Raw genomic sequence first — 26,430 nt, forward strand, 5'->3', positions numbered from 1 at the left:
TGCGCTGCTCTGGTTCGCCAGAAGCTGCTTAGTCATGCCGGCCACATGACCTGGAAGTTGTACGCCGGCTCCCTCGGCCAATAAAGCGAGATGAGCGCCGCAACCCCAGAGTCGGTCACAACTGGACCTAATGGTCAGGGGTCCCTTTACCTTAGTTTAGAAAAAGGGGGCATGGCATAAGAATCTATTGGTGGAGTGGAGAAAGTATATGTTGGGAGATTGCAAGCAAATGGAAGGACACCACTCATGGTTAAAACTATGAAACTCCCTCCAAGAGGTTGTGATGCAAACGGCCACCAACTTGGATGGCGTTAAAAGTTGTTGGGACAATGGAGTGCTCCTCCAGGGGTGAAGTTGTACCGCAGCACGGAAGTGACTTTCCACGGCGTGCAACGCCTGGGCAGTGTGTATGGAGTCCTGGGCTGCCCAGACGACAAGACCCCCTTCTCAGCCTCGCTGGAACTCATGTGGGACTCTGGAGAAGGCTCTCAGTGGCTATTAGCCGTGATCGCTAGGTTCTCCCTCCACAGTCGGAGGCCGTAATGTTTCTGAACATTGGACTCTCCAGTGGGGAGAGATGGCGTTGCGCTCAGGTCCTGCTCGCGCGCTCCCCATTGGGGATCCCGGTTGCTCACTGCCCTAGATGGGCCCCCTTTGGCCTGACCTCTCCTGATCTTGATTCACGTCGTCACCATCGCCGCTTCGGATTCGGGGTGCCGCTTCGAGCCAAGGGGAAGCCTCCGCCGGGTGGGGCGCGAGCCAGCCACCCCCCGCGCTCCTCCCCACCGCTTGCCGGCAACGCTTCCACGTGACGGCGAGGCTGGATCCAGGGAGCCGCCCACCGGGAGCCGAGCGAAAGAAAACACTCGGCGGCGGGCGGCGAGAGAGGCAGTGAGCGCACCTGCTCGCTGCGCACGGAGGCGCACCGCTCGCCAAACCTCTCCAAGGGCGCGCCTGACCTCTCCAAAGCGCGCAGGGAAGAAGACGGAGAGGTCGCCTCTCGCTCGCCACGTGCGCCGCTGCCCCTCGTCCCATGGCCCTTCCCGGCCCGAGGTGAGCCAGCCAGAGAGGGCCCTCCATGCCGGCGCGCCAGAAGCAGGAGGCGAAGAAGAAGAAGAAGAAAGGCGCCGGCACCGGCCGCGTGGATGCGGCGGCGCTGCTGTTGCGGGAGCGCACGGCAGCCGGAGCAGCCACGGGCTCCCTGGGCCAGCCGCCTCCTGCCACCGCCGCCGCCCTGCCGAGGATGTTCAGCTGCGTGGGCTGCTTCTGGGTCCTCTTGTCCTCCTGCCTCGTGGCCGTCTGCAGCTTCAGCTTCCTCTCGCCGGCTTGGATCGTGAAGGAGCGCGGCGGCGGCGGCGGGCGGCGTTTGGTGGTGGCCACGGCCGCCGCCCTGGAAGGCAGCGAAGGCGGCGCCGGCGGCGGCGGAGAGGTCAGCTTCGGGCTGCTGTGGCACTGCTCCGAGTCCCTGCGCCACATGTACGACTGCTACACTTTCGGCGGGCTGGGGAGGTTCAGCGAGATCCCCTCCGGCTCCTGGCAGGTGAGAGACGGGTTGAGCCTATCTAGCTTTGTGTTGTTCACACTGGCAGGCAGCGACGGGGGGGGGGGGAGGCGGTTCGGATAACGGGACCTACCCAGCCCACCAGGAGATGCCGGGGATTGCACCTGGGACCTCTTGCGGGCAAAGCAGGCGCTCTATACCACTGGGCTACAGCTCTTCTTTTAAAAATCAAGAAAGGTTCTAGTCCTCATGCTTCTGAATTACAGGCTGGTTGAATGCAGTGGCGTAGCGTGGGGGGTGCAGGAGGGGCCGGCCGCACCGGGCGCAACATCTGGGAGGTTAGGGTTAGGGGGCGCAAATCCATGGGTTAGGGGGCGCAAATTACTTGCCTTGCCCTGGGTGCTGACAACCCACGCTACGCCACTGGTTGAATGGGAACATAAGAAGCTGCCTGGCAACAGCTCTCTCTCTCTCTCTCTCTCTCTCTCTCTAATAAGGGGATATTCCCAGCCCTACCTGGAGATGACATCAGCAATTGAACCTAGGACCATTCTTCATGCAAAGTGGATGCTCTGCCAATGAGCCTCTGCTTGGAGTTGCCAATTGTGCCAGGCAGTTAGTCTTTCTAGCTCAGTATTGCTGGTGGCAGCTCTCCAAGGTTTTGGCAAGGGGGGGGGGAGGCATTCCCAGACCACTAGGGAATGGTGGGCACTGAATCTAGGAGTAAAAGGAACATATGAGGAGCTGCCTTATGCACGCTGGATGCCCCTCTGTCAAGGATGCTTCAGCTGAGATTCCTTCATTGCAGGGGGTTGGGCTGGATGACCCTTGGGGTCCCTTCCAACTCTACAGTTTTATGATTCTATACTGAGTCAGACCATTGGTCCTTCTAGCTCAGTGTTATCTACCCTGACTGGCAGCAGTGGTTGCCCAAGGTTTCCCATGGGGAGACATTCCCAGCCACACCTAGAAATGCTAGGGACTAAACCTTCTGCAGGCAAAGCAGGTGTTCTGCCATAGAGGTGTGTGATCCTTCCACTGAAAATAAGCATAAAATTCTAGTCCTCATGGTTCTGAATAAGGAGCTGGAGCCGGAATCTGCCTTTTGCTGAGTCTGACCATTGGTCCGTCAGTACTGCCTACACTGACGGGCAGCGGCCCTCCACGGCTTCAGGCGGATAGTTTCCTCTCCGCCCTCCCTAGAGGTGCCATTGGGGATTGAACCTGGGACCTTCTGCATGCAAAGCAGATGCTCTGAAATTGCGCAGTGGCCTTTCTCCTAGCCCCTGTGGAATTGCGTCGTAAAATTGCGCCTAAATCTGCAGCGGTGGCTTCCAAGGAAGGTTGTTTCATGTCAAGGTTGCCAGCTGGATTGGCTTGCCTCTGAGGTTTTTAATTTTAATTTGTGTCCTGGGTGTGTGTGCACGCGCGTGCCTTGTTTTGATGATGCCAAAAACGAAAGCCTAGCAGAAAACAAGCCGGAGATGTTTGCTGGGCTGTCCGGGTGTCAGCAGGCAGACAGCACGTGCTTTGCAGTTAGAGATCTGTTGGGAGCTTCAGGGGAGGAAAAAAGAAAGCGCTTCTTGACATAGTGCGTAGTTCGTACTAGGGTATTTGCTCCCACAAGAGGGAGCAATGGCCACCCAGGTGAATGAATTTTAAGAGTGGGCTCACAGAGGCTGACATGGTGGTTGTGCTCTCCCTTCCACTGTTGAAGGCAGGATGGTGAGAATCACAGGTGGAGAGAGTGTTTCTGTTGGCGATCAGGTTCTGCGTGCGGGCTTCTCTTTGGGACATCCAGTTGGCTGCTGTGAGATGCGGGGGCCTGGACTAGGTGCACCCAGTGTTAGAAATTAGCCAGGAGCCAGGCGCGTTTTGCTACTGGTGTGGGTCCAGTTACAACCACGAGGGGATTTCTGGATGGCAGTTGGGTAACCACAGTTTAAAAACCACTGCCTCAGTTCATGTAAAGGTAAAGGGACCCCTGACCATTCGGTCCAGTTGTGGCCGACTCTGGGGTTGCGGCGCTCATCTTGCTTTATTGGCTGAGAGAGCCGGCGTACAGCTTCCGGGTCATGTGGCCAGCATGACTAAGCCGCTTCTGGCGAACCAGAGCAGCGCACGGAAATGCCGTTTACCTTCCCGCCGGAGTGGTACCTATTTATCTACTTGCACTTTCAGATGCTTTCGAACTGCTAGGTTGGCAGGAGCTGGGACCGAGCAACGGGAGCTCACCCTGTCGTGGGGATTCAAACCGCCAACCTTCTGATCGGCAAGTCCTAGGCTCTGTGGTTTAATCCACAGCGCCCCTCAGTTCATAGTTATTACCATTTTCACAGTGTCTTTTCCCCCATCTGTCTTGCATTCTGGGGCAAGTGAATTGTAAGAGCAAGCTACAGCCAAGCAATGTAGTTGAGATCAGAGAATCGTAGCCTTGGAAGGGACCCCAAGGGTCATCTAGTCCAACCCCCTGGCGAATAGACTATGGTGACTGTAACCTAGGTTCAAGGTGCCATTTGGCGAATAGCTTACATATCTGAGTTTCTAACATTGGACGCACCCCCAGGGGCATGTTCCAGCAGCTAGGCTTCCGGTGTTCTTAGAAGCTTCCAGGTTTGATCTCCAGCGTCTCCTATTATAAAAATATTGGGTAACAGGGTTGGGAAAAGACCTGTCTTTGCCTGAAACCTTCTTCCTGGGAGTTAGAATCATAGAATCATAGAATCATAGAGTTGGAAGAGACCACAAGGGCCATCGAGTCCAACCCCCTGCCAAGCAGGAAACACCTTCAGAGCACTCCTGACATATGGTTGTCAAGTCTCTGCTTAAAGACCTCCAAAGGAGGAGACTCCACCACACTCCTTGGCAGCAAATTCCACTGTCGAACAGCTCTTACTGTCAGGATGTTCTTCCTAATGTTTAGGTGGAATCTTCTTTCTTGTAGTTTGGCTCCATTGCTCCGTGTCCGCTTCTCTGGAGCAGCAGAAAACAACCTTTCTCCCTCCTCTATGTGACATCCTTTTATATATTTGAACATGGCTATCATATCACCCCTTAAACTCCTCTTCTCCAGGCTAAACATGCCCAGCTCCCTTAGCCTTTCCTCATAAGGCATCGTTTCCAGGCCTTTGACCATTTTGGTTGCCCTTCTCTGGACACGTTCCAGTTTGTCAGTGTCCTTCTTGAACTGTGGTGCCCAGAACTGGACACAGTACTCCAGGTGAGGTCTGACCAGAGCAGAATACAGTGGCACTATTACTTCCCTTGATCTAGATGTTACTTCCCTTGATCTAGAGTTGGGCCACTGGATGGGCCTGATGGGGGAGATGTAGTCCAAAACATAGAGAGAGGGGGTCACCAGTTTGGGACTGGCCAGCCCAGACAATACTCAGGAGAACAGCAGACTTACAAGTATCGTAGCTTGTGCAGGAGGCTTAGAGCTGGTGTTTAGAATGATTTCCCAGTTAAAGCATCGTTGTTAGGGTGGCTCTTTAGAGAAAAAAAGTCAGTTGCAATTAACAAAGAAAAGTAAGGATGGGGAAGAATAAGGCCCCCAGAATAAGGCCAATGAGGAGTTGCTGTGCTTGCTAGGTGATGGCCCTGAACGTTGAATATGAGTTTGAAACATAAACTGGGTTTTTATGTAAGAATTCAGTGGAGTATCCTGCTGAAGGGCATGGCTGACTGGCTGGCAGGTACCCTGAACTGGAATGCTCCTGTTGACAGCGATGAAGATTACATTGCAGTAGTTTGTTGTGGGGCATGCATTTATGCAATGGAATGGAGTACACGGTTGGTTGGTTGGTTGGTTGGCTGGCTGGCTGGTCCTCTGAACAGGAACAGGGGCATAGATAACATTGCTATATTTTCTTGCTGGTTCCACTTGCCACTGTATACATTTAAATGATTTATAAAGGATCAAAACAACATTTAAACTCTTATTCATCACGCATTGGGGGTTGGTCCTCCCCGCCCCCCTCCAAATCTTTCGTTCTTGCTCAGTGATGGTGTGGAATCAGTGCCAATTCTTGTGTAGCGCATTAATGGGCTAACAAATGTGTTATTATGGGGTCTGTCAGCCACAGCAGCCTGACACTCTTTTACCCCTGTGGAAACTTCCATGGTTGTTGTGGAGTGGAAATGTCAATCGGCAGCTAATTATCACCGCTATGGAACTGGGCTCTTCCACTTGGCTTTTTTTGCAATATTTACAACTCACCTTTCATTGACTTGTCTAAGAGTTGGTTGGAAGACTTGTTGATCCAGAGCACAAGAGAGTTTGATATCTATCTATATCTATATCTATATCTATATCTATATCTATATCTATATCTATATCTATATCTATATCTATATCTATATCTATATCTATATCTCTATCTCTATCTCTATCTCTATCTCTATATCTATCTCTATATATCTATATCTCTATATCTATATCTATATCTATATCTATATCTATATCTATATCTATATCTATATCTATATCTATATCTAGTGGCGTAGCGTGGGGGGTGCAGGGGGGGCCGGCCGCACCGGGCGCAACATCTGGGGGTTAGGGTTAGGGGGCGCAAATCCACAGGTTAGGGGGCGCAAATTACTTGCCTTGCCCCGGGTGCTGACAACCCATGCTACGCCACTGTCTATATCTATATCTAATCTATTTATCTGAGTTGGCTTCATTCTGGATAGTTTGCATTTCTGCCTTGAACTTCTGCCAATTTCATTCCTGAGTTTTGTGCTAAAGGGGGGTTTCCCCCTTTCCTGGCCTGACCCTGCACCTCTTGGCAAGTTGCTTTGGTACCTCTCTTCCAACAGCACAAATAGCTTTGGGGGGGCTTTTTTCTTTTTACTGTGCTCCTAGCATGGGGGAATCAAGTTGAAAATAACAACCGCCCTCCTTGGCCCTTGCTGCAAACTTGAGCCTTGTTGCCCCCCCCCCCGCAAATAGGAGCAGAACCTGGGGCCTTCTTCATGCAAGCAGATGCCCTACCACTGAGCTACTCTTCTCCCCCTAAAAATAAAGCAACATTCCAGTCCTCATGGTTCTGATATACCATATTTTTCGCTCTACAAGATGCACTTTTCCCCTCCTAAAAAGTAAGGGGAAATGTGTGTGTGTGTCTTACGGAGCGAATGCAGGTGGGAGGCTCTGTTCAGCGCTCCCTTTAAAAAGCTGTGTGGAGCATGTGTGCGGCTCTTGGGGGTTTTTCCTCGAGGAGGAAAAGCGCTGCGATCTTGCTGGCTGTCCTGGCTTCTTGCTTAGCCACATGCAGCCTCTCCTGGGCAAGGGGAGCCTTCATCCCGCTGCCTGGGAGAGGCTGCGAGCAGCTAACCCATAAGCCAGGGCTGCGCAGTGCTTCTGGGATTCAGAATTTCCACCCCTTGTTTTCCTCTTCCAAAAACTAGGTGCGTCTTATGGTCTGGTGCATCTTATAGAGCGATAAGTACGGTAAATAGGATTATAGGAAGCTGCCTTATACTGAGTCAGGCCACCGGCCCACCTACCTCAGTATTGTCTGCACACACCAGCAGCTGATCTCCAGCGTTTCAGGCAGTGGGACATATCCAGCTCTACCTGGAATTGCCACTGGGGATTGATCCTGGGACTATCTGCATGCAAGGCCAGATGCCCTGCCACTGAGCTACACTCCCCTCTATTTAAATCAGGAGTAGGGGAACCCTTTTCAGCTCGAGGGCCGCATTCTGTCGTGCGCAACCTCTTGGGGGCCGCATGGCAGGGCCAAAGGCAGAAGTGGGCAGAGCAACAAATGTGCTTCGTAGAAGACATCAGGGGGTTGATACATGAGCACCCCACCGACACAATTTTACACCTTCTTCCGCTTAAGCGCAGAAGCACAGAAGCACAGTCGCAGGCAGGTCAAAGCACTCAAAGGGAGCTTATCCGGGTGATCTGGGTTGTGGACCTGGAAGGGGCATGTGAAAATGCCCCCAGGGCCAGATAGAGAAGCCTGGAGGGGCCACATTTGGCACCCTGAGCCAGAGGTTTCCCTACTCATCATCATCATCATCATTTTGTTTGTATGCCGCCTTTCCGTAGTTGAAACCATGCTCAAGGTGGCTTGCAACATGACGAGATTTACACAATTACAAATGTAACAGAAGTCATGAACAAAAAAAAAAAAAAAAACACACATCAAAAAGTACACAACCAAATGGAAGCAATTTCCACATAAATAATAAAATCCCAAACCAAAGATACAACAATAACAGCAATAACAGCAACAACTTCTCCCAACCCCCTGTAAAGGGTTTGAAAAAGAATCGCACAGTGCCAAACAGGCAGTGGCGTAGCGTGGGGGGTGCAGGGGGGGGCCCGGCTGCACCGGGCGCAACATCTGGGGGTTAGGGTTAGGGGGTGCAAATCCACGGGTTAGGGGGCGCAAATTACTTGCCTTGCCCCGGGTGCTGACAACCCACGCTACGCCACTGCAAACAGGCTTGAATGTTAGAGGCATTTGGAACCTCAAACCTGCACAGAAGTTTAGTTAGGTGCTAATAGTAGTTAGGCTACTATTCCTAGCTTGGTGGCGAAGAGACGGGAACGTTTTTGGCCTGCTAAATTACTGTGTTCGAACAGATTTAGAAGGGACGCTGGGCATGTATAAATACACACTGTGAATTTATGATGTGGCTTGCAGGGTGTTCTGAATAAGCTTTGTGGTTGTCCGTGTGCACAGTGCAGCCGTAGATGTTTGGACTACGACTCCCTTCATCCATGGCCATTGGCCATGCTGGCAGGAAGCCTAAGCAGAGCCCCACTGGATCAGACCAAAGGATGCTCTTCTCACAATGCTCAAGCAGATGACCCAATGGGAAGCCTGCGAGCAGGAGCTGAGAGCAGAGCTGTGCTCTCCCCATTCGTGATTCCCAGGTAATGGTCCCCAGACACATACTTCCTCTGACAATAGAGGTACAACACAGCCATCGTGCCTAGTAGTCATTGATAACCTTCTCCTCCATGGGTTTGTGTAACGCCCTTGCCAAGCCACCCAGGTTGAACGATGCACCATATTATCTTTAGGGCAGACTTTTTTTCATGCAGCGCATAGTTAACAGTGGCAGAGCTTCCTTTTCCTCCCGCCCCCCTCTTCCTCTGCCAGTGGTAGTTAATTTATGGAACTCTCTCCCACAGGAGACAGCAATGGCCCCCAACTTTGAAAAAGGATTGGGCAAGGCTGTTGATGGCTACCAGCTACGATAAGACATAGCAATGTTTCTCCATCCCTGGGATGCAGCGGTTGTCACCCTTGGGCCAATCACAGCCCTGCCTTGGCTATTCATTCTTCTAGCATGTCGCAGGAGTTCTGCTGGCATTTTATCGGCGCCGTTGGCATTCTGTTGAATTTCCATCAGATCCTAATTTCCCTGCCCTTGGAAAAAGCTGGTCTCAGCTGCAATAGAGGGTGGTGACCTTTACGAATCTCGAAGATTTCCGAGGTTGGCTTCAGACGTTGTTGGAAAACCTGCCTCCCCACCCCATTGCTGGGAGTGGGGGGTGCTGAAGTAGCGCCCCGCAAATCCTCTTACCCAAGCGGTGGCTGGGAGAAGGAACCTGAGGGGGTATGTGTGTGGGTGTGGGTGTACACAGCCTGTGCCTTTTGTCTGAGGGAGCCGCTCTCACCAAAGGATCATTAATGCACGCTGTGTGTTTTGTCGGAAGGGGAATTATGCTAATCGCCTTACAAATGATGCTTTGAGTCGTGCCTGGAGGTTAATTAAGGGGCCTTTCCCCTCAGAAAGAGGGGCACTGTGTCTGTTTAAAAATGCAAACACTGTTTTAGATCGAAGGAGCGGTCTCCCTGGACTTCTTGTTTTGCAGCTTGAGAGCGATGTGTTTAGCTTCTCTCTCTCTCTCTCTCTCTCTCTCTCTATATATATTTACCCCCACTTCCAATATCCCAGGCCCGGAATGGGGAAGTCTGTGGTCCTCCATAGGTTGTCTCCATCTCCCATCAGCCCTTGCAGGAGTGAGGGGACACTGAGGGTCATAGTTTGCACTATACAACTTCCTCATCTGTACCCTAAATGATGCATCTGCAGGGCGGGGAGCCTATATTGCCTATATTGCCTAATTATGTACTTCAGATTTTGGGTCCTTAGGTTTCTTGAAGCCTCAGGGCCCATTACTAACCCCAGCCCTAGCAATCGGTTATCGCAGTGAGGCCAGCAGAAGCAACCATCCCTCCTGTTAACATCATTCAGCTGTGTGCGCTGTTCCTTTTGCAACCAAACCACTCGCCGTCCATGCACAAGAGTACGGCAGGCTTGTGGGAACTTCTTGCAGAAGTAGGGGAAAAAAGCTTTTTTTTGCATTGGGAAAACCTAAAACTGAAAAGCATCCAGTGAGCATGCTTAAGAATTTTGTTTAACTTTTTTGGAGTGTGTGTGTGTTAGGAAATTGAATGGAGTGGTCTTGGCAGAGGGCCTGGCTTACACGCTGGCGAGGAACGCAGCCCACTGCAACATTTTGTTACAGGTCCTGCCTCTTGGTTCAGTCTCAGGTTGGCTTAGGCAACAGATCTCTTTCCTGGCTATCTGTGTATTCAAGGGAAGGGTCTTTTTCCAGCCCAGAGGGTGGCCCTGAGAGAGAAGCTGGGGGGGGGGGCTTTGGGTAGCACCTCTCCTTGCTGGGAAATGCTCTCCCTGTTTGGCACGGGAGAGTAATTCAACTCAGTTTGAATCTTCCTAATTTGCACTTTCTGAAACAATATGCAAAGCACACCCACCCTTCGAAATCTCCTCCAAATTGTGCAAATGGGTGGGTATTCCAAACCCTGCATGGAGATGCATGGGACTGAACCCTCAACCTTCTGTATGTCAAACAGGTTCTCTGTTGCTGAGCAGCAGCCCCTCCACCCCCCCAAATTAATGTGCTACGGATTAATTAATATGAATGAATCACACATTGTGAATTGGGGAGACTTGGATGAAGCTAACCATGTGTCTCTTTGGGTTTTCCCCCGGGAGCGTGCAGCGTCTGCTAAGATACTGATCCGGCAGGAAGGACGGGGGTGCGAGAACCTGGGGGGCTTCTCTAACGAGGATTCCATTCTTGATGTTGATCGGGTGGCAGGGAAGGACCCCTTCGCTCCTCTGGAGCAGTAATGAAGGCAGGTTGGGAACAAGAGAAAGAGGGGGTCTGATCTGGCAAATGACGGCACCCGAGGTGGCCGCCTAATTAAAATTTCATTAAGCTTCTTTGCCTGCCTTGGTGGGGGTCTCTGGCTGCACAACTGATGTGCTAATGCCTTCGCTTGCCTCTTTCCTTTCTCTTTCCCTCCCTGTCTATCATCTCTTCCCAGATTAAAAAAAAGCAGCATTGTGTGGACTGCACACAGCAATCATCCCCTCTCCCTTCTCCCCACAAACATCAGCAATGGGCCAGGTTTATTACAGCAACTTGTTTTAAAGCAAGGCAGAGTTATTTGCACATCTACCCACTGTTGGCAACTCTGACTGGCAGAGCAGGGTTCCCCACCTCATGCCCCATTGCCTGCTACACTGGGGGGTACCTGTAACCACTCTAACCACTATGCAATACTGCCTGTTGGATTGCAACTCATTACCAAACTCAAAACCATGGAGAGACCTGGTCTGAACAAAGACATTGGATTCTTATCTCATTATACATGACGAAGCCATTTTTCACCTTCTCACCCCTTGCCTTTTCCTGTAAGACCTATTGCAGTCGTTACGAGTCGTCAACAGGCTCATCTCAGCTATCTGCCAATCTCCCATTCCCACCACCCTTCTGAGTAATACCCCTCCCCACCTTCTCACTATATAGAAGGATCTGGCAACTTCTGTTTCAGTATATCTGAAGAAGTGTGCATGCACACGAAAGCTCATACCAAGAACTAACTTAGTTGGTCTTTAAGGTGCTACTGGAAGGAATTTTTTTATTTTGACTATCTGCCTGTTGGTGCTATGACTTTACCCTTGTCCAGCCTCTTCCATCTCCTCCGATTGCAGGATTGCTTTGGTTTTCATTCGCTATGGAAAGTAAAGGCAATTGTCGTCCGCAGCCTTTGCGCACGAACCGACGCTGTCAACTCTGGTCAACTCTCATGGCTGCAGCTTGGAGATGATCGCATATGTGAATGGAAGGGTGCTTGGGGGTTGTGGGGCTGGCTGCAAAAAGGCGCAGCCTGGAATCTATTCATAGATCAAGGGAGATGAAAGCATTGCATTACGAAAGGCTTCCTTGCTGTTTCTTGAATCCTAACCCCCTGCAGCATGAGAGACGTTTCTAGGGAAACGAGTATTGCTGAGCAACTGCAGAGTCCAGTACGATTGCACTTCTCCACTTCGTTCAATAAATTTGGGGAAAACATAGTGTCGCTGAGCACATGCAGAGTTCAGTTCAACTGCATTTTACCCGGACCTCTGATAACTCTGCTCAAAGAATGAGGGCTTTTAAGAGAAGGGTAGGCAGGCACTTTACAGGGACAGACCGCTGTCCCTTTGGAAAGGGGGTTGGTTTGGATGGCCTCTCAGGTGCCCCTCACAACTTACTTTTGATCCTAACGTTCTCCTGAACGTTTTCTTTTACTGCGCTTGCAAACCACATGTCGACTGTTGTGTTTCAGGGCTGGGGATGTGCAACCCTCCTAGATGGTGCTTGGCTGCAACTCCCATTATTGTCCCTGGCCATGGAGCTATGCTGGCTGAGTTGGGAGTCCAGTCCAACAACATCTGGAGTACCACAGATGTTCCCCACCCCCAGTCGATTCAGTGGGTGAGCAGAGGTGATAGAATCATAGAACTGTACAGTTGGAAGGGGCGGCAAGGGTCATCTAGTCCAACCCCCCAAAGGATCCTGGGAATTGTAGTTCACCGATAGAGCTGCAGTTTCCATCTAGTCCAACCCTAATCCTAATAATTGTCCTTAGCAAACTACAGCTCTCAGGATTTTTCGGGGGAAGGAAATGTCCAATGTAGATGTGGCCACATGTGGTGTGAAGAGCAATGAATCAAAGAGTACTTGAGCAAAATAAGTATCTTCTCCCCACGCCCCAATTGGCTCTGTCCCCTGACTCCAATCCTGCTTCCTTCCCTGGTGAGCTGGCATTGAGCCATATGGGCTTTTCAGAGCATTCTGTGACATCAGAGCACTTCCACCTATGATTGGGGAGGGCTGGAGCTTGTAGATAACAGCCAGGTGGTTAATTTTTTTAGCCTGACCTCTTTTGAATTTTGAGAGTTCACCAATAAGATATGCGGAATCCAAGTATTTGAAATTCTCTTCTTCCCTCTTGTTACAAACAGCTTTACTTAACTTTCTAATAAAAGGATAGAATAAAGAGGTTTGATACTTGTTTTAAAAGCACTATTTGTAGAGAATGAATATGTCATAAACATCGTTGTCTGTAATAAACATTAACTTGTGAGGTTGCCAAATGCACAATTTGGCCCCAGTGCTTCTGTTTAGTCAGGTTGTCAACTTCCTAAACATGTGTGTTTTAATTGTGACACCCTTCCCCTCCCTCCAGACACAAGAGGGTCCCCCTACCCCATAGTTTGAGGACTCGGCTTCTACTACTCCTTAACTAGGGAGGTGCTTTCCATGGTTTCATTCTCCTCTCTTGGTCACTATTGATCTCTTTCGATCCCACAAGCAGAATCTATTTTTTTGAATTATTTCCCTGCCAACAAAAGGCCATAAAATCTCCCTGTCTCCTGCTTCTCTTCCCACCCCCAATCCTACTCCTGAGGGTGATTAATTGTTTATCCCCCAAACAAATTAAGAGCCTCTTGGCGGGCCCATCAATATGCCTTTATGTGGTCTAATAAATCCTGATTAATGACAGACCCGTATAAATCTCTGTATTACCTTTTTGGTGGGTGGTACAAGGTGTGAGCTTCAGCCATCCTCTCGGTTTAAAAAACACACACGAAACTTTAAGACCTGCATGCGGAACAATACTTAAATCGGTTAGCTAATTCACAGTTGAATTAAAATGTGCTCAACAGATTATTCTGAAGGCCGAGGATAAGAACTTGTGTCCGTTCCCCACCTTGCTGGTGAAGACTGACTTTCCTGTTAAGACAGCCAGAGTGTCTTTGGTTAGAGATACGACAGAACAAAATTAAGAGCATTAAACTCAGTTGCTTTGTTTGCAGTTTGACAGCGTAACCGACTCACTCAGAAGTTGCTGGGCTCTTTTCTTAGGCGTTTTTCAACAGAGGTTGGATGGCTACCTGTCAGGGAGTGTGGTGTAGTGGTTAAGAGCGGTAGCCTCGTAATCTGGGGAACTGGGTTCCCGTCTCCGCTCCTCCACAAGCAGCTGCTGGGTGACCTTGGGCTAGTTACACTTCTTTGAAGTCTCTCAGCCCCACTTACCTCACAGAGTGTTTGTGGTGGGAGACGAAGGGAAAGGAGAATGTGAGCCACTTTGAGACTCCTTAAAGGGAGTGAAAGGCGGGATAGCAAATCCAAACTCTTCTTCTTCTTCTTCAGGGATGCTTAAACTGTGATTCTTGCGTTGCAGGAGGTTAGACTAGATGATGTTTGTGGGTCCCTTCCAACTCTATGAATCTACGAGTCAGCAGTCTCTCTTACTGGATTGCCACTTGGTGGCTGGATGACCGAGCAGCCTTCTCCAATTCATAGTCCTGGCAAAGCGGAAAACCCACTGGTGGGTTGGTACATGTATGAGCTCAAAGGCTGCTTATAGAACAAGGCTGAGGAACCTCTGATCAGGAGCCAAAGGCAGCCCCCCCCCCCAGGTCTCTCCCTCTGGCCCCCTGGAACTCTCCCTAGGCCATGCCTCCTCTCAGGCCACGCCCCTCACCAGCCCGGCTTCACACCCTCCTTGAATGGTTTTGCCTGGCTGGAAATGTGTTCTTGGACTCTGACAACGTCCCTTGCCTGGATGGAGGGTAGAGAGAAAAGTGTGTGAGTGACTATATGCAGAAACTAGCTTGCTATGCCTCTGTCCTGTATAGCTGAAGGAGCGTCTCCACCCCCATCATTCTGCCCGGACACTGAGGTCCAGCTCCGAGGGCCTTCTGGCGGTTCCCTCGCTGCAAGAAGTCAAGTTACAGGGAACCAGGTAGAGGGCCTTCTCAGTGGTGGCGCCCGAACTGTGGAACGTCCTCCCACCAGATGTCAAAGAGAACAACAACTACAAGACTTTTAGAAGACATCTGAAGGCAGCCCTGTTTAGGGAAACTATTAATGTTTAACAGACCATTGTATTTTAATATTTTGTTGGAAGCTGCCCAGAGTGGCTAGGGAAACCCAGCCAGTCAGGCGGGGTATAAATAATAAATAATAATAATAATAATAATAATAATAATAATTATTATTATTATTATTATTATTATTATATTTTATTTAAAATTTCTTCTTTTTTATTATAATAATTGTATCCTGACTTTACCCCAGACTGGGACTTAAGGTGGCTTACAAGAATTAAAACACCCCGTATAAAATACGGAAAGCGAAAAACATATGAAAAATATTAGTTAAGAAGTAATCAATCTAATTCAAACAATATTTAAAACAAATCTGTTAAAATACAGACAGTAAAAACAGCACAGAATTATTATAAGCCCTTTCCTTGAAAATAACAGTCAGTTCCACAAAGGGAGTCACTCTAGCTTCTCTAGGCAGGGAGTTCCAAAGTTGTCTTGGGGCAGCCACCAAGAAGGCCCTCTCCTGCATCCCCACCAAGCCTGCCTGTGAGGGTGGCAGGACTGAGAGAAAGGCCTCCTCTGAAGATCTCTGAGCCCAGGGATATGTGAATGGGAGTGTCCTCTGTTCCATCTAGTGGCTGACATTGCATGATAGAAAGCTCCCTTCCCCCCAAATAAATAAGCGTATCAACAGATGCTGCAATTGTTAAGCAAGGGCAGGACAGATTGTGTTTTTGTGTCTTTCCCCAGTCAGCCTATCCTTTTGCCACTGAACTATTTTTGGCACGTTCCCTTCCAACTCTTTCCTGTTTCTCTCCCTCTCTTTCTCTCACCCCAGGTTTCCTTCCTGCTCTATAGTAAAGGCAAGGGAGGCTCTGACTTCCCGAAAGGTCAAAGACGGGTGTGTGTGGCTTTTTTTTTATTGTTCTAGCAGCTGATTGCAGTAATTTAGTTTTCCTGTTTTAGAGAAGTGGTGCCGTTTTTTAAAAAGCCCTCTGCATTCCTGCGGGACCTGCCATTGTGCAGGACACAGACGAATTGGCCGCCTCCACCGTGTGAGTCTGCTTGGCAGGCAGACAAGTCGGAAGAGCCTCCTTATTTTTCCAGGGTTGTTGTGGTGGTTGTTTTTTGTTTTGTGTTTTGCATCCACAGTTAGCAGATATTTTGCACTTCAAGCTGAATCATAGGAACATAAAAAATTGCCAGAAAGGTAAAGGTACCCCTGACCGTTAAGTCCAGTCATAGACAACTCTGGGGTTGCGCGCTCATCTCGTTCTATAGGCCGAGGGAGCCGGCGTTTGTCCACAGGCAGCTTCCAGGTCATGTGGCCAGCATGACTAAGCCGCTTCTGGCAAACCAGAGCAGCGCACGGAAACGCCATTTACCTTCCCGTCAGAGCGGTACCTATTTATCTACTTGCAGTTTGATGTTCTTTTGAACTGCTAGGTTGGCAGGAGCAGGGACCGACCAACGGGAGCTCACACCATCGTGGGGATTCGAACCGCTGACCTTCTGATTGGCAAGTCCTAGGCTCTGTGGTTTAACCCACAGCGCCACCTGTGTCCCTTACACTGAGTCTAATCATTAGTTTGCCTGGCTTGGTATTGTGCGTTCTGTTGGTGTCCCGTTCCCAGAGTTTCAGATAGCGGGATGTTCCCAGCCCTACTTGAGCACAGGCCATTCTGCTTGCAAGCCTGCCTCTGAGCTGCCGTTCTTTCCCTAAATATAAAGTGAGATGCTATTCCTCATGCCTCTGGATGAAGCGACTGAATTAAACAAGAAGTTGCCTTCAACTGAGCCAGACCTGGACATGACGGGGGTTGAACCTCGACCCTTCTGCACGCAGAGCAGGTGCTCCCCCGCTCAGCCGAGGCCATTCCCTGCTCTTTTGTAAACACACAGCCTGTCATCCCCGGGAGCTGAGAGGCAATCTGTTTCCTTGCATGAATGCAGCTTCTGGCACAGACTTTCCTCTCTACCCCCCCAACCTTAAATGGAAGCTCCATTCCCCCGCAGGGAAACTCTGAAGCAAGCCGAGTGATGGTGATGGCGAAGGGGGTGGGGAGAGGCATGGGAGGCAGGGAGTGGAGTAATCTCTTGCTCGGTTCCAGTAAATAATACATCAAGATGGCAGATCAGAAATGAAATTATCATTGGAAATGCAGAAGCACTGGCTAGTAATCACATGCAGACCACTACGTTGTGTTTTTGAGTGTGTGTGTGTTCAGGGGGGCTACTTCTGCCCTCTTGATTAATTATGTAGACAAGAGAAGGTGAGGCATCTTCTTATATTATTATTGTGCGGCTCCCTGCAATGCATGGATTATTGGGGGAGAGTTATAAAAACCCCTCCTTGATATGGGGCAGAGGGATTTGCTTTGATCAGCTTGGAGGACAAAGACAAAGCTGGTTCCAAATGGGAATGTGCACATCTGGAGGGCCACCCCCTCCCACCGGCCCGGCCCCCATTGCTCATGCTGGGAGTTGCAATCCCGCAGCCCACAACCCTTAAGTGGTTTCAGCACCATGGTGAGTTCCAAGTGAGCCGCTTGCCCCGCCAGGCAAGGAGGCCAGTGGTTTCAGCACCATGGAGACTTCCGCTTCCCCCAAATAAGACCATCAAAGTGCTTTGCTGGATCTTTCAGTGTACAGATCTACAGTGGTACCTCAGGTTAAGTACTTAGTTCTTTCCGGAGGTCCGTTCTTAACCTGAAACTGTTCTTAACCTGAAGCAACACTTTAGCTAATGGGGCCTCCTATTGCTGCCACGCCGCCGGAGCCCAATTCCTGTTCTCATCCTGAAGCAAAGTTCTTAACCTGAAGCACTATTTCTGGGTTAGGGGAGTCTGTAACCTGAAGCGTATGTAACCTGAAGCATCTGTAACCCGAGGTACCACTGTATATGCAAAAGAGGTGTCTTTATTCACCTTCCTCCCTTAAGAACAGAAGAAGCTATGGAGGAGCTGCCCCCCACTCAAAAAATGTTGGCGGATTTAATAATAACAACAATAACAATAATAACAAATTTTATTTATACCCCGCCCTCCGCAGCCAAGACCAGGCTCAGGGCGGCTAACACCAAATATAAAAACAATCGATTAGAATACAGCTTAAAAAACAAAATTAAAACACAACATTAATACATTAAAATGCAGCCTCATTTCAGTGGAACTCTTTTTTGTGGATAAAAACGTCAAGTCTGCACCAAGTCTTACTATCTAGACTGGTCCTACATGGGCCAGAAAAAAGCCAGGGAAGTCCCCAAATAGGAGTTCCAACACAGAAGAAGAGGGGGAGGGAATCAAATTGATTCCAAGCCAAAGGCCAGGTGGAACAACTTTGTCTTACAGGCCCTGTGGAAAGAAATCAGATCCTGCAGGGCCCTGGTCTCATGAGACAGAGCGTTCCACCAGGTTGGAGCCAGTGTTGAAAAGGCCCTGGCTCTGGTTGAGGCTAATCTGACTTCCTTAGGGCCCGGGACCTCTAGGGTGTTGCTATTTATGGACCTTAAGGTCCTCCGTGGGGCAGACCAGGAGCTCTCATGGTCCCTGCCCATTGCTCATACTGGCTGGGGGGGGGCAGTGGTTGCCCCACCACAGCTGTGGCTGAAGCCTGGTCCATCCAGAGAAGGTACCCATGAGGCAGAGAGTTCCAAGTGAATGGCTTGCCCCAGCTAAGACTAACAGAAGAACCTGGCTACTGGATCATGCCAGAGGGGCCTCATCTAGTCCAGCATCCTGTTCTCACACCAGGTACCCCAATGGGGAACCCACAGAGGGGGTGCAAGAGCATTCCCCTCTCCCTCATGCTAGAAGCATACGGCTTCTGGCCCTGGAGCCAGTAGGCAGCATCTAAATCGTTCCCCGGCTGTGTGGCGCCAGGTCATGCGTCCATTAATGGGAGCTTATCTAGCCCCCGGATGATGAGGGTGAAGAAAGGAGCAAAATGGATTTCTTTTATGAGCCCATGTAGTATGGCAGGTTGGTGGGAGAGAGAAGGTGTTGGTTGAATAAATGAATTCCAGCTATGAATACCGAATGGAATCTCTAAATTACTGCGTGCACGTGAAATGTTCTTTTCCTGCTATTTGGGGGCGGGAAGGAGAGGGCTCATCAGGGTTCTTCTCGGGTGTAATTCTTGGGCAAAGTATCCGTGGACAGCATACTAAAGAGCCGAGAGATGAGAACCTCTCTATGTAGTAGAGTTTAGTAGTGGTTAAGAGTGGTGGACTCGTAATCTGGTGAACTGGGTTCGCTTCCCCGCTCCTCCACATGCAGCTGCTGGGTGACCTTGGGCCAGTCACACTTCTCTGAAGTCTCACAGCCCCACTCACCTCACAGAGTGTTTGTTGTGGGGGAGGAAGGGAAAGGAGAATGCTAGCCGCTTTGAGACTCCTTCGGGTAGTGATAAAGCGGGATATCAAATCCAAACTCTTCTTCTTCTATGTGTGGCGAGTACGCATTATTGGAAGCGAACTCATTGGAACTTCTAAAAAGACGCATACTAGATTCCATTGGCAATTACCGTGTGTTTAAAATTATTGCAGTTTCCACTCCTTGGTCCTTAAGCCCTGCTCCGTCTTCTGCACAATAGCCTTCCTGATTTGAAATGTATTCATTTGTCTGTGTTAAAAATGTATATCCTGCTTTTCACCATCTAGCCCTCGAAAGCGGCTTTGTGGCGATAAAGATACATGCAATGTACACAGAGGTGCTTCTGTTCTCCCTGGCTGGCTGGGCGCCTTCTGCGAAGGGTGCATTTTAATTAAGGGACGTTCAGGAGCGGCCGGCAGGGCTGGTAACTGGATCCGTTTAATCTATCAGCGGAGGCAGCGAGACGCGTCGGCAGCCTCTAATGGCACTTGTGTGTTCAATCTCTAATCCCGCCAAGCATGTAATACATTTCCTATTAACGCTCAACTGCCGGCATCCTGATCACCCTGGGGACCGAGCGGCGGGTGAACCGTGGGCGATAGATTTAACGGCACGAAAGGGACCGCGAGAGGTGTGCGTGTGTTACAGGGAGTTGGGGAGCAAACTCGGTTCCTGATCCATCCTGTGTTCTGCTTCCTGTGAGACAAATGATGTTCTTTAATTATTGTGTGTAAGAACAAAAGGCGTTGGCCCTTCAGGCTTCTCTGCCTGGCCCACAGAACTCTCTCCAGGCCGCATACCCCCATCTGCAGGTGATTCCCCTCTATGGCCCTTGCTTTGCACCATTCATGGGTACTTCTGCTGGGCTGGAAATGCATCTTTCTATGGCTCCTCCTGTGGGATGTGGGTGGCGCTGTGGGTTAAACCACAGAGCCTAGGACTTGCCGATCGGAAGGTTGGCGGTTCAAATCCCCGTGATGGGGTGAGCTCCTGTTGCTCGGTCCCTGCTCCTAGCAGTTCGAAAGAACGTCAAAGTGCAAGTGGATAAATAGGTACCGCTCTGGCGGGAAGGTAAACAGCGTTTCTGTGCGCTGCTCTGGTTCACCAGAAGCGGCTTAGTCATGCTGATCACGTGACCCAGAAGCTGTACGCCGGCTCCCTCGGCCAATAAAGCGAGATGAGAGCCGCAACCCCAGAGTTGGTCACAACTGGACCTAACGGTCAGGGGTCCCTTTACCTTTATGGCTCCTCCCATGTCTGGCATGTGGCCCCTGAAAGGTGGCCCAGAAGGGACAGCGGCCCTTGGGCCGGTGAAGGTCCCCTACCCCTGGATTAAAAGGTAGTGTGACTTACCTGCCTTTGCTGTACCTGTGCATTTGATGAAAAAGTGTTCAGAAATAAGGCCAATGTTTTTTTGTTTGCAGAAAGACATGCTCAGCGGCAGAGTAGCTGCTCTGTGTGCTGGACAATCCAGGTCCAGCCCCTAAAGAGGGTTTAATCTCCTGGCTCACATGTCCTGCCTCACCCCCAACCCAACATTTTCTTCCCCAGGTATTGCGTTAAGGGCTCAAGCAAGCCAATTCCCTATCCCCGCCCGACACACCCAGTTGGGAACTCACTGAGCAGGGGACGTTGTTAGGCCATTTGGGGGGTTGGGGTGGATTTAACTTTTTTTGTTCTTAAATTGTTTTTATTAATTTTCCAATAAAAAGCACCCAATTAACATGTCAAGTCATAATCCAATAAAAATAAAAAATCTAAAATAAAAAAAGATCAAATTATCTTCCAAGTTGTAATTATTAATTTTTGGACTTCCCATAGTCTGGACCTTGAAGCACATCTCCAAATCTCAATCTTGCCTCTCGTTGTTATTTCCATATTTCCACATCTCGATTTTAACACTCTAAACTTCTTTGTCTCTGGCTCTGCGATTCTCAGTCATGTCAGAAATCATATATTGTTTTGTCTGTCGATGTATGAGTTTAACTTTTTTTTTAACAAGCAGATATAGAGGTAGAATTCCTGCCCACTGTGAATGTGCAAAAATGCCTTCTTTGTTTTGAGGCCACCAAAATGATTGGCACCCGGCCATCCAAGTTCGGTATTAGAAGTGCTTGTGGTAGTGATAAGGATAGTCTTAACGGAGTGTACAGTGGTGCCTTGCAAGACGAAAAGAATCCATTCTGTGATTCTCTTCGTCTAGCGGTTTTTTTGTCTTGTGAAGCAAGCCCATTGACGGATTAGCGGATTAGCGCTATTAGCGGCTTTTGGCGGCTTTTGGCGGCTTATCTGCTGATCGGATCAGCTGATAAGCGGCTTAGCGGCTTGGGAAAAGGGGGGGGGGGAGAAAAAAACCAGCAGGAACTCGCAAGACATTGTCGTCTTGCGAAGCAAGCCCATAGGAGATTTGTTCTGCGAAGCACCTCCAAAACGGAAAACTCTTTCGTCTAGCGAGTTTTCCGTCTTGCGAGGCATTCGTCTTGCGGGGCACCACTGTATGTGTATGAATGGAAGACCTTATCTTCTTCCTTGCCCACTCACCCCTTTGACCCTCTGACCCCCAGTTGATGCTGGGCTCCAGCTCCTGGCAGCCAGCGTGACCAGTGGTCAGAGATGGCGGGAGTTGGGCGTCCAGCACAATCTGGTGCTCTACAGAGCCCCCGTTCCCATTGCAAGTGCATGTGGCTCCATCTTGTTTAAACCCCCCAGACCCGTCCACTTTCCCCCCACCGTACTTATGACGGCACACCTCTTAATTTCTTGGCTTGAAGCAGATAACCAGAGGGTCAACCCATGCTAACTGAACAGTGGCGCATCAGAGAGCCTGTGCGGTGTAGAGGTTAGAGTGCTGGACTGGGACCCCGGAGACCAGGGTTCAAATCCCACACTCTGCCAGAAACTCGCTGGGTGACTTTGGGCTCAGGCTCTCAGCCTAACCTACCTTGCAGGGTAGTTGTGAGGATAAAAAGAGGGAAGAGGATAATTTGGAGGAAGCGGAAGTATAAATGTAACAATGAAAGTGTTTTTTTTAATTCATATTTTCAGACGAGTGCTGTGCTCTGTTCGGGGGGCTGTGCTCTCCTAGCCTTCAGCTCCCTCCTGGCTGTCATTGTGATCTTCCTTCCCAGCGGGCCGTGCGAGAGGAGGGTCTGCACCCTGGCTGGCTACATTCAGACAGCTGCGGGTAAGTCTATAAACCATCCTTTTTTGAAACTTGTATCTGTGAGTTTAACTGGATCAACTGTTTACAGCAGAGAAGGGGGACCTTTTATATATGTGTAAATATATATATATATACACACATACACACACACACATACATATACACATTTTTATTGGTTTTTTAAAGATATCATTTCCAACAATCATATAACATAACTTCTTATCTTATACAATGTTTTAGACTTACGTCAACACCTCTGATGATTTTTCGTTCTTTATCACTTATTCTGCATTTCTTAATTTCTCTATTACTCTTAATTATCATTCACTAATAACTCTCCTCATAGTCTTTCTTGCAATATTTCAAATAGTCTTCCTTACAAAACTTCTTGCAGTCCTACTAGCGTAATCTGTTCATTACAATTACTTTTCAAACAGTTCGTAAATTTACTCCAGTCTTCTAAGAATTTCTGGTCCCGCAGGTTTCGAATCCTTCCTGTTAATTTATCTAATTCTGCATAGTCCATCAGTTTCATCCCCCATTTTTCTTTCATTGGTAATTCTTCTGAGAAGGGGGAACCTTTAGAATCCCGAGGGCCGTATTCCCTTCTGAGCAGCCTTCTGGGGGCCACATGCGGCACCAAAGTAGGGGGAGCCAGAAATGTGAATCTTGCCTTGCCGCAGTAGGCTAGTTTCTACACCCACATTCACACACCCCTCTCTCCATCCTCCATCCAGGCAAGCAAAAAAGCATGATAAGAGGTAAAAGGCACATTTCCAGCCAGACAAAAACACTCAAGGAGAGGTGTGGCCTAGGAAGAATCCAGAGGGCCGGATAGAGAGGCTTGGAGGACCAGAGCTTCCCCATCCCTGATTTAGCCGTTTAATTTTCTAAAGAAGAATTTCAACTGTGTGGGTGTAGATAGGTACATATCTATAGAACAATATAAATCTTATATATTATGCATATGTTACTATTCTGCTTTTAAAAAATGTTTCCTATTTCCTTGTTGCTTTTATCAATTTATATCTACTGAATTTTTCCTTGAGCTTATTCCTTCTTTGCTACTGGTGTAGTACTGGTTTTTCTAGACTTTTTTTAAAAATGTTTTGCTCCAGTGAACTAGAAACTTAGATGTGCCTCCATTGAGAATATGTGAACCTTCTCCATGGAACACACAGTGGACTAGAAACCTAAATTTGCCTCCCCTTGTTTTACGGAGAATGTGAGCGCTCTTCATAGAACCCTGTGGAAGGGAGTGCATTTGCTCCTGTGATTCTTTACCTGTTCTTCTTCCCATCTGACCCCCCCCCCCCGTGCCAGTAGATAGATAGCTAGATAAACCACAATGACAATATTTATTTATTTTTGCAGCTTTTGCTGTTCAAGCGAAGATAGCGCCTGGGTTTCTTGATGAAGAAGACCAAAGCTAGCAGGTGGAGGGGAGGAGGGATGGGCGAGCGGTGTGAGGAACCCAAGAGTATCCTTGTGACCTGAATCCCAATTGATTTCAGATTATTACCGTTGACTGGAAAAGGCACCGCGTTTCAAAGCACCATTAATCCACAGCGAACTGAAATTAAGAGGCATGGTGCTTCCTGGGCCATGGTTTGTGCGCTGAGGCCAGGAAGAAAACGTCTTAAATGACCTCATTAGCTTGATTATACATGGAACAGTAAATTCTCCTTTGTCAATACAGCTTCCAGTTCTGTAGTCTGTTTACCTCCAGCGCGGAATCTCTCAATTCCACCGTCCAGGGATCCTTTGTTTTATTTAGTTGCTGGAGTCTCTTTCCTCCCTTTTAAGCATGGGGGTATGATGGCAATGGTGTCTGTCAGGGGTGACGCTGTTTAGCTGCGGATTAAGGATGAACAAATGTGTCACAGTTACCTCCACTGCTTCCCAGTTTTTTTCCAATCTCCAATTCAGTTTTTCGCATTTCCACATTGGAAAGCCAATGTGGCTGTAGTGGTAGGAGTGTTGGACTAGGATGTGGGAGACAGGAAGACTCATGAAAATTATTTAGCATTTTAGGGTGAATTTCTCACAATTCACGTTTTTCTATGCAGTTTTGACTAATATACATACAGTGGTACCTCGGGTTACATACGCTTCAGGTTACAGACTCTGCTAACCCAGAAATAGTACCTCGGGTTAAGAACTTTGCTTCAGGATGAGAACAGAAATCGCGTGGTGGCGGCAGCGGGAGGCCCCATTAGCTAAAGTGCTGCAGGTTAAGAACGGACCTCCGGAACGAATTAAGTACTTAACCCGAGGTACCACTGCATTTTTTGCAAGCAGTTTCCCCTAATATGCATGTGTGTGTGAGAGAGAGTTTCACTAAAGTATACATTTTGATGCACAATTCCTCCCAACACATGCCTTTGGCTTGGTTGGGGTTTCAAAATTTGACAAATGGTTGATTTCAAAGGATTGTTGGGTGTCCTTTCTTGCGTTGTAATGGGAAACTGCCTAATCTGCCGTTTTCTGAACCAATCTGCAAACAAAATTAAATTTCTCTCCCATCCTTAAGCACACTTCAGGTTGGTACTACCTTTGCACCAGTGCCAGGAAAATGAAACTTGAGCATTTCAGAGGTTGAATCTTGAGAATAAGCATTAAAAACAACAACAACAAGGAAACCAGTTCCCCTCCAGAGGGCTTTAAAAATTCTTGCAACAGTTCCCCAATCTTTTTGTTTAATTTTTTTTTAAAGAAAAAGGATTTCCTTCCCTCCTACCCATCCCCATTTGAGCAAAGATGATTGGGAGTAAAAATGTACAAAAATGTGCTTTGGAGTGTTGAGGGCAGCCCAAGGGCTGAAAGTAGCAAAGACCTCCACTTGGCCAGTTTTCTAGCAGTCTGCAGAAGGATAAGAAATCACATTGAGCAGCTTTCAGCAGCTGGAGGGAGTGGGCGGCAGGAACCATTTCTCTGCTGTTTAAAAGACAGAGCCCAAAAGCAAGCTGAATTTTAAATAAGGTGGTCTCCCAGTAACATCACATGGGGTGTTTTGTTCTGCTTTTTGAGTGGGGAAGGGATGCAGCTCTGCGACAGAGCCCTGCTTTGCAATTCCCAGCATATCCAGGCGGGGCTGTGAATATCACCTGCAGAGCAGCTGCCAGTCAGTGCAGACAGCACTGAGTTAGATAGACCCAATGTTCTGATTCAGTGCAGGGCACCAGCCTGAAATCCTGGAGGGCTGCTGCCTGTCGGTGTGAACAGTACTAAGCAACAGGAGAGAAAGATCTGGCAAAGGCAACTTCATCTATTCCTGAACCTTTGATTCAGAACCACGAGGCCTGGAATCGTGGTTTATTTTTAGGCGAGGAGCTTTAGATCAGTAGGAGAGCACTTGCTTTTTTGCAGATTCCATCGCAGGCATCTCCGGGTAGGACCGGGAATGTTCCCCACCTGAAATTCTGGAGAGCCATTGCCATTCAGTGCAAACTATTCTGTGCTGGATTGACCCAATGGTCTGTAATAAGCCAGCTCCCTATATTCTCCTGGTGTGTTTATACTGTCCAAATTTTTCTGATAATTTTTTTCAGAAATTATCATTGGCGGCATTTTTTCCGCCAAGCTAAGCAGTTGGCTCCTTACTTCTCTTGCCCTGACCTAGCCACTGTGATCCACCAGACGGTCACCTCCAGACTGGATTATTGGAACTCACTCTACGTGGGGCTGCCCTTGAGACTGACCCAGAAACTCCAGCGGGTGCAGAAAGCCCCGGCGAGATTCCTTACGGGGTCCTCGCTGTGGGATCACATTCACCCGGTGCTATACCAGCTGCACTGGCTCCCGGTGGAGTACAGGCCAGGGCACAGCCTGACTCCCTCCTCTGGTAATCCTCACAGAACTCTAGCCCAATGGCTGCCATTAATCAGATTTGAATTAATTTTATAATGAAATGATTTTAGAATGTTTTATCATTTTACTGTTGTTAGCTGCTCTGAGCCCAGCTTTGGCTGAGGAGGGCGGGATATAAATAAAATATTATTATTATTATTATTATTATTATTATTATTATTATTATTATTATTAGTCCACATCTTGCTTCCCTCTGCTCCTCCTATTATTTCACTGCTCACCGCTGTGTTGAATTTTTGATTGGAGGCATCTCAGGGCAGAGACCTGCCCTGTCATATTGCCTCAAAGCATTAGATAGACTGACGATGCTACTCAGAACAGCTGAAGATTTGCAGTTCCCTCCTAACACGCCTCCAGGA

At 48.8% G+C, this 26,430-nt stretch overlaps 1 protein-coding gene across 2 annotated transcripts in view; it reads left to right on the forward strand.

The window, feature by feature from the left end:
• Nucleotides 1-333: 333 nt before the first annotated feature.
• The window catches only part of LHFPL7 (LHFPL tetraspan subfamily member 7), an 80,284-nt gene continuing 54,187 nt past the window's right edge, over nucleotides 334-26,430 (forward strand). For both annotated transcript variants that reach the window (XR_014520086.1, XM_083480118.1), the window contains exons 1-2: nucleotides 334-1,540; nucleotides 22,084-22,222. Coding sequence is in view for 1 of the 2 variants with exons in the window: in XM_083480118.1 (XP_083336244.1) it covers nucleotides 1,079-1,540; nucleotides 22,084-22,222 (601 nt within the window). In the remaining variant the exon portion in view is untranslated. The remainder of the gene's footprint in view (nucleotides 1,541-22,083; nucleotides 22,223-26,430) is intronic.

This window comes from Podarcis liolepis, assembly GCF_965112155.1.
Source record: "Podarcis liolepis genome assembly, chromosome: 16".
Lineage (NCBI taxonomy): Eukaryota > Metazoa > Chordata > Lepidosauria > Squamata > Lacertidae > Podarcis > Podarcis liolepis.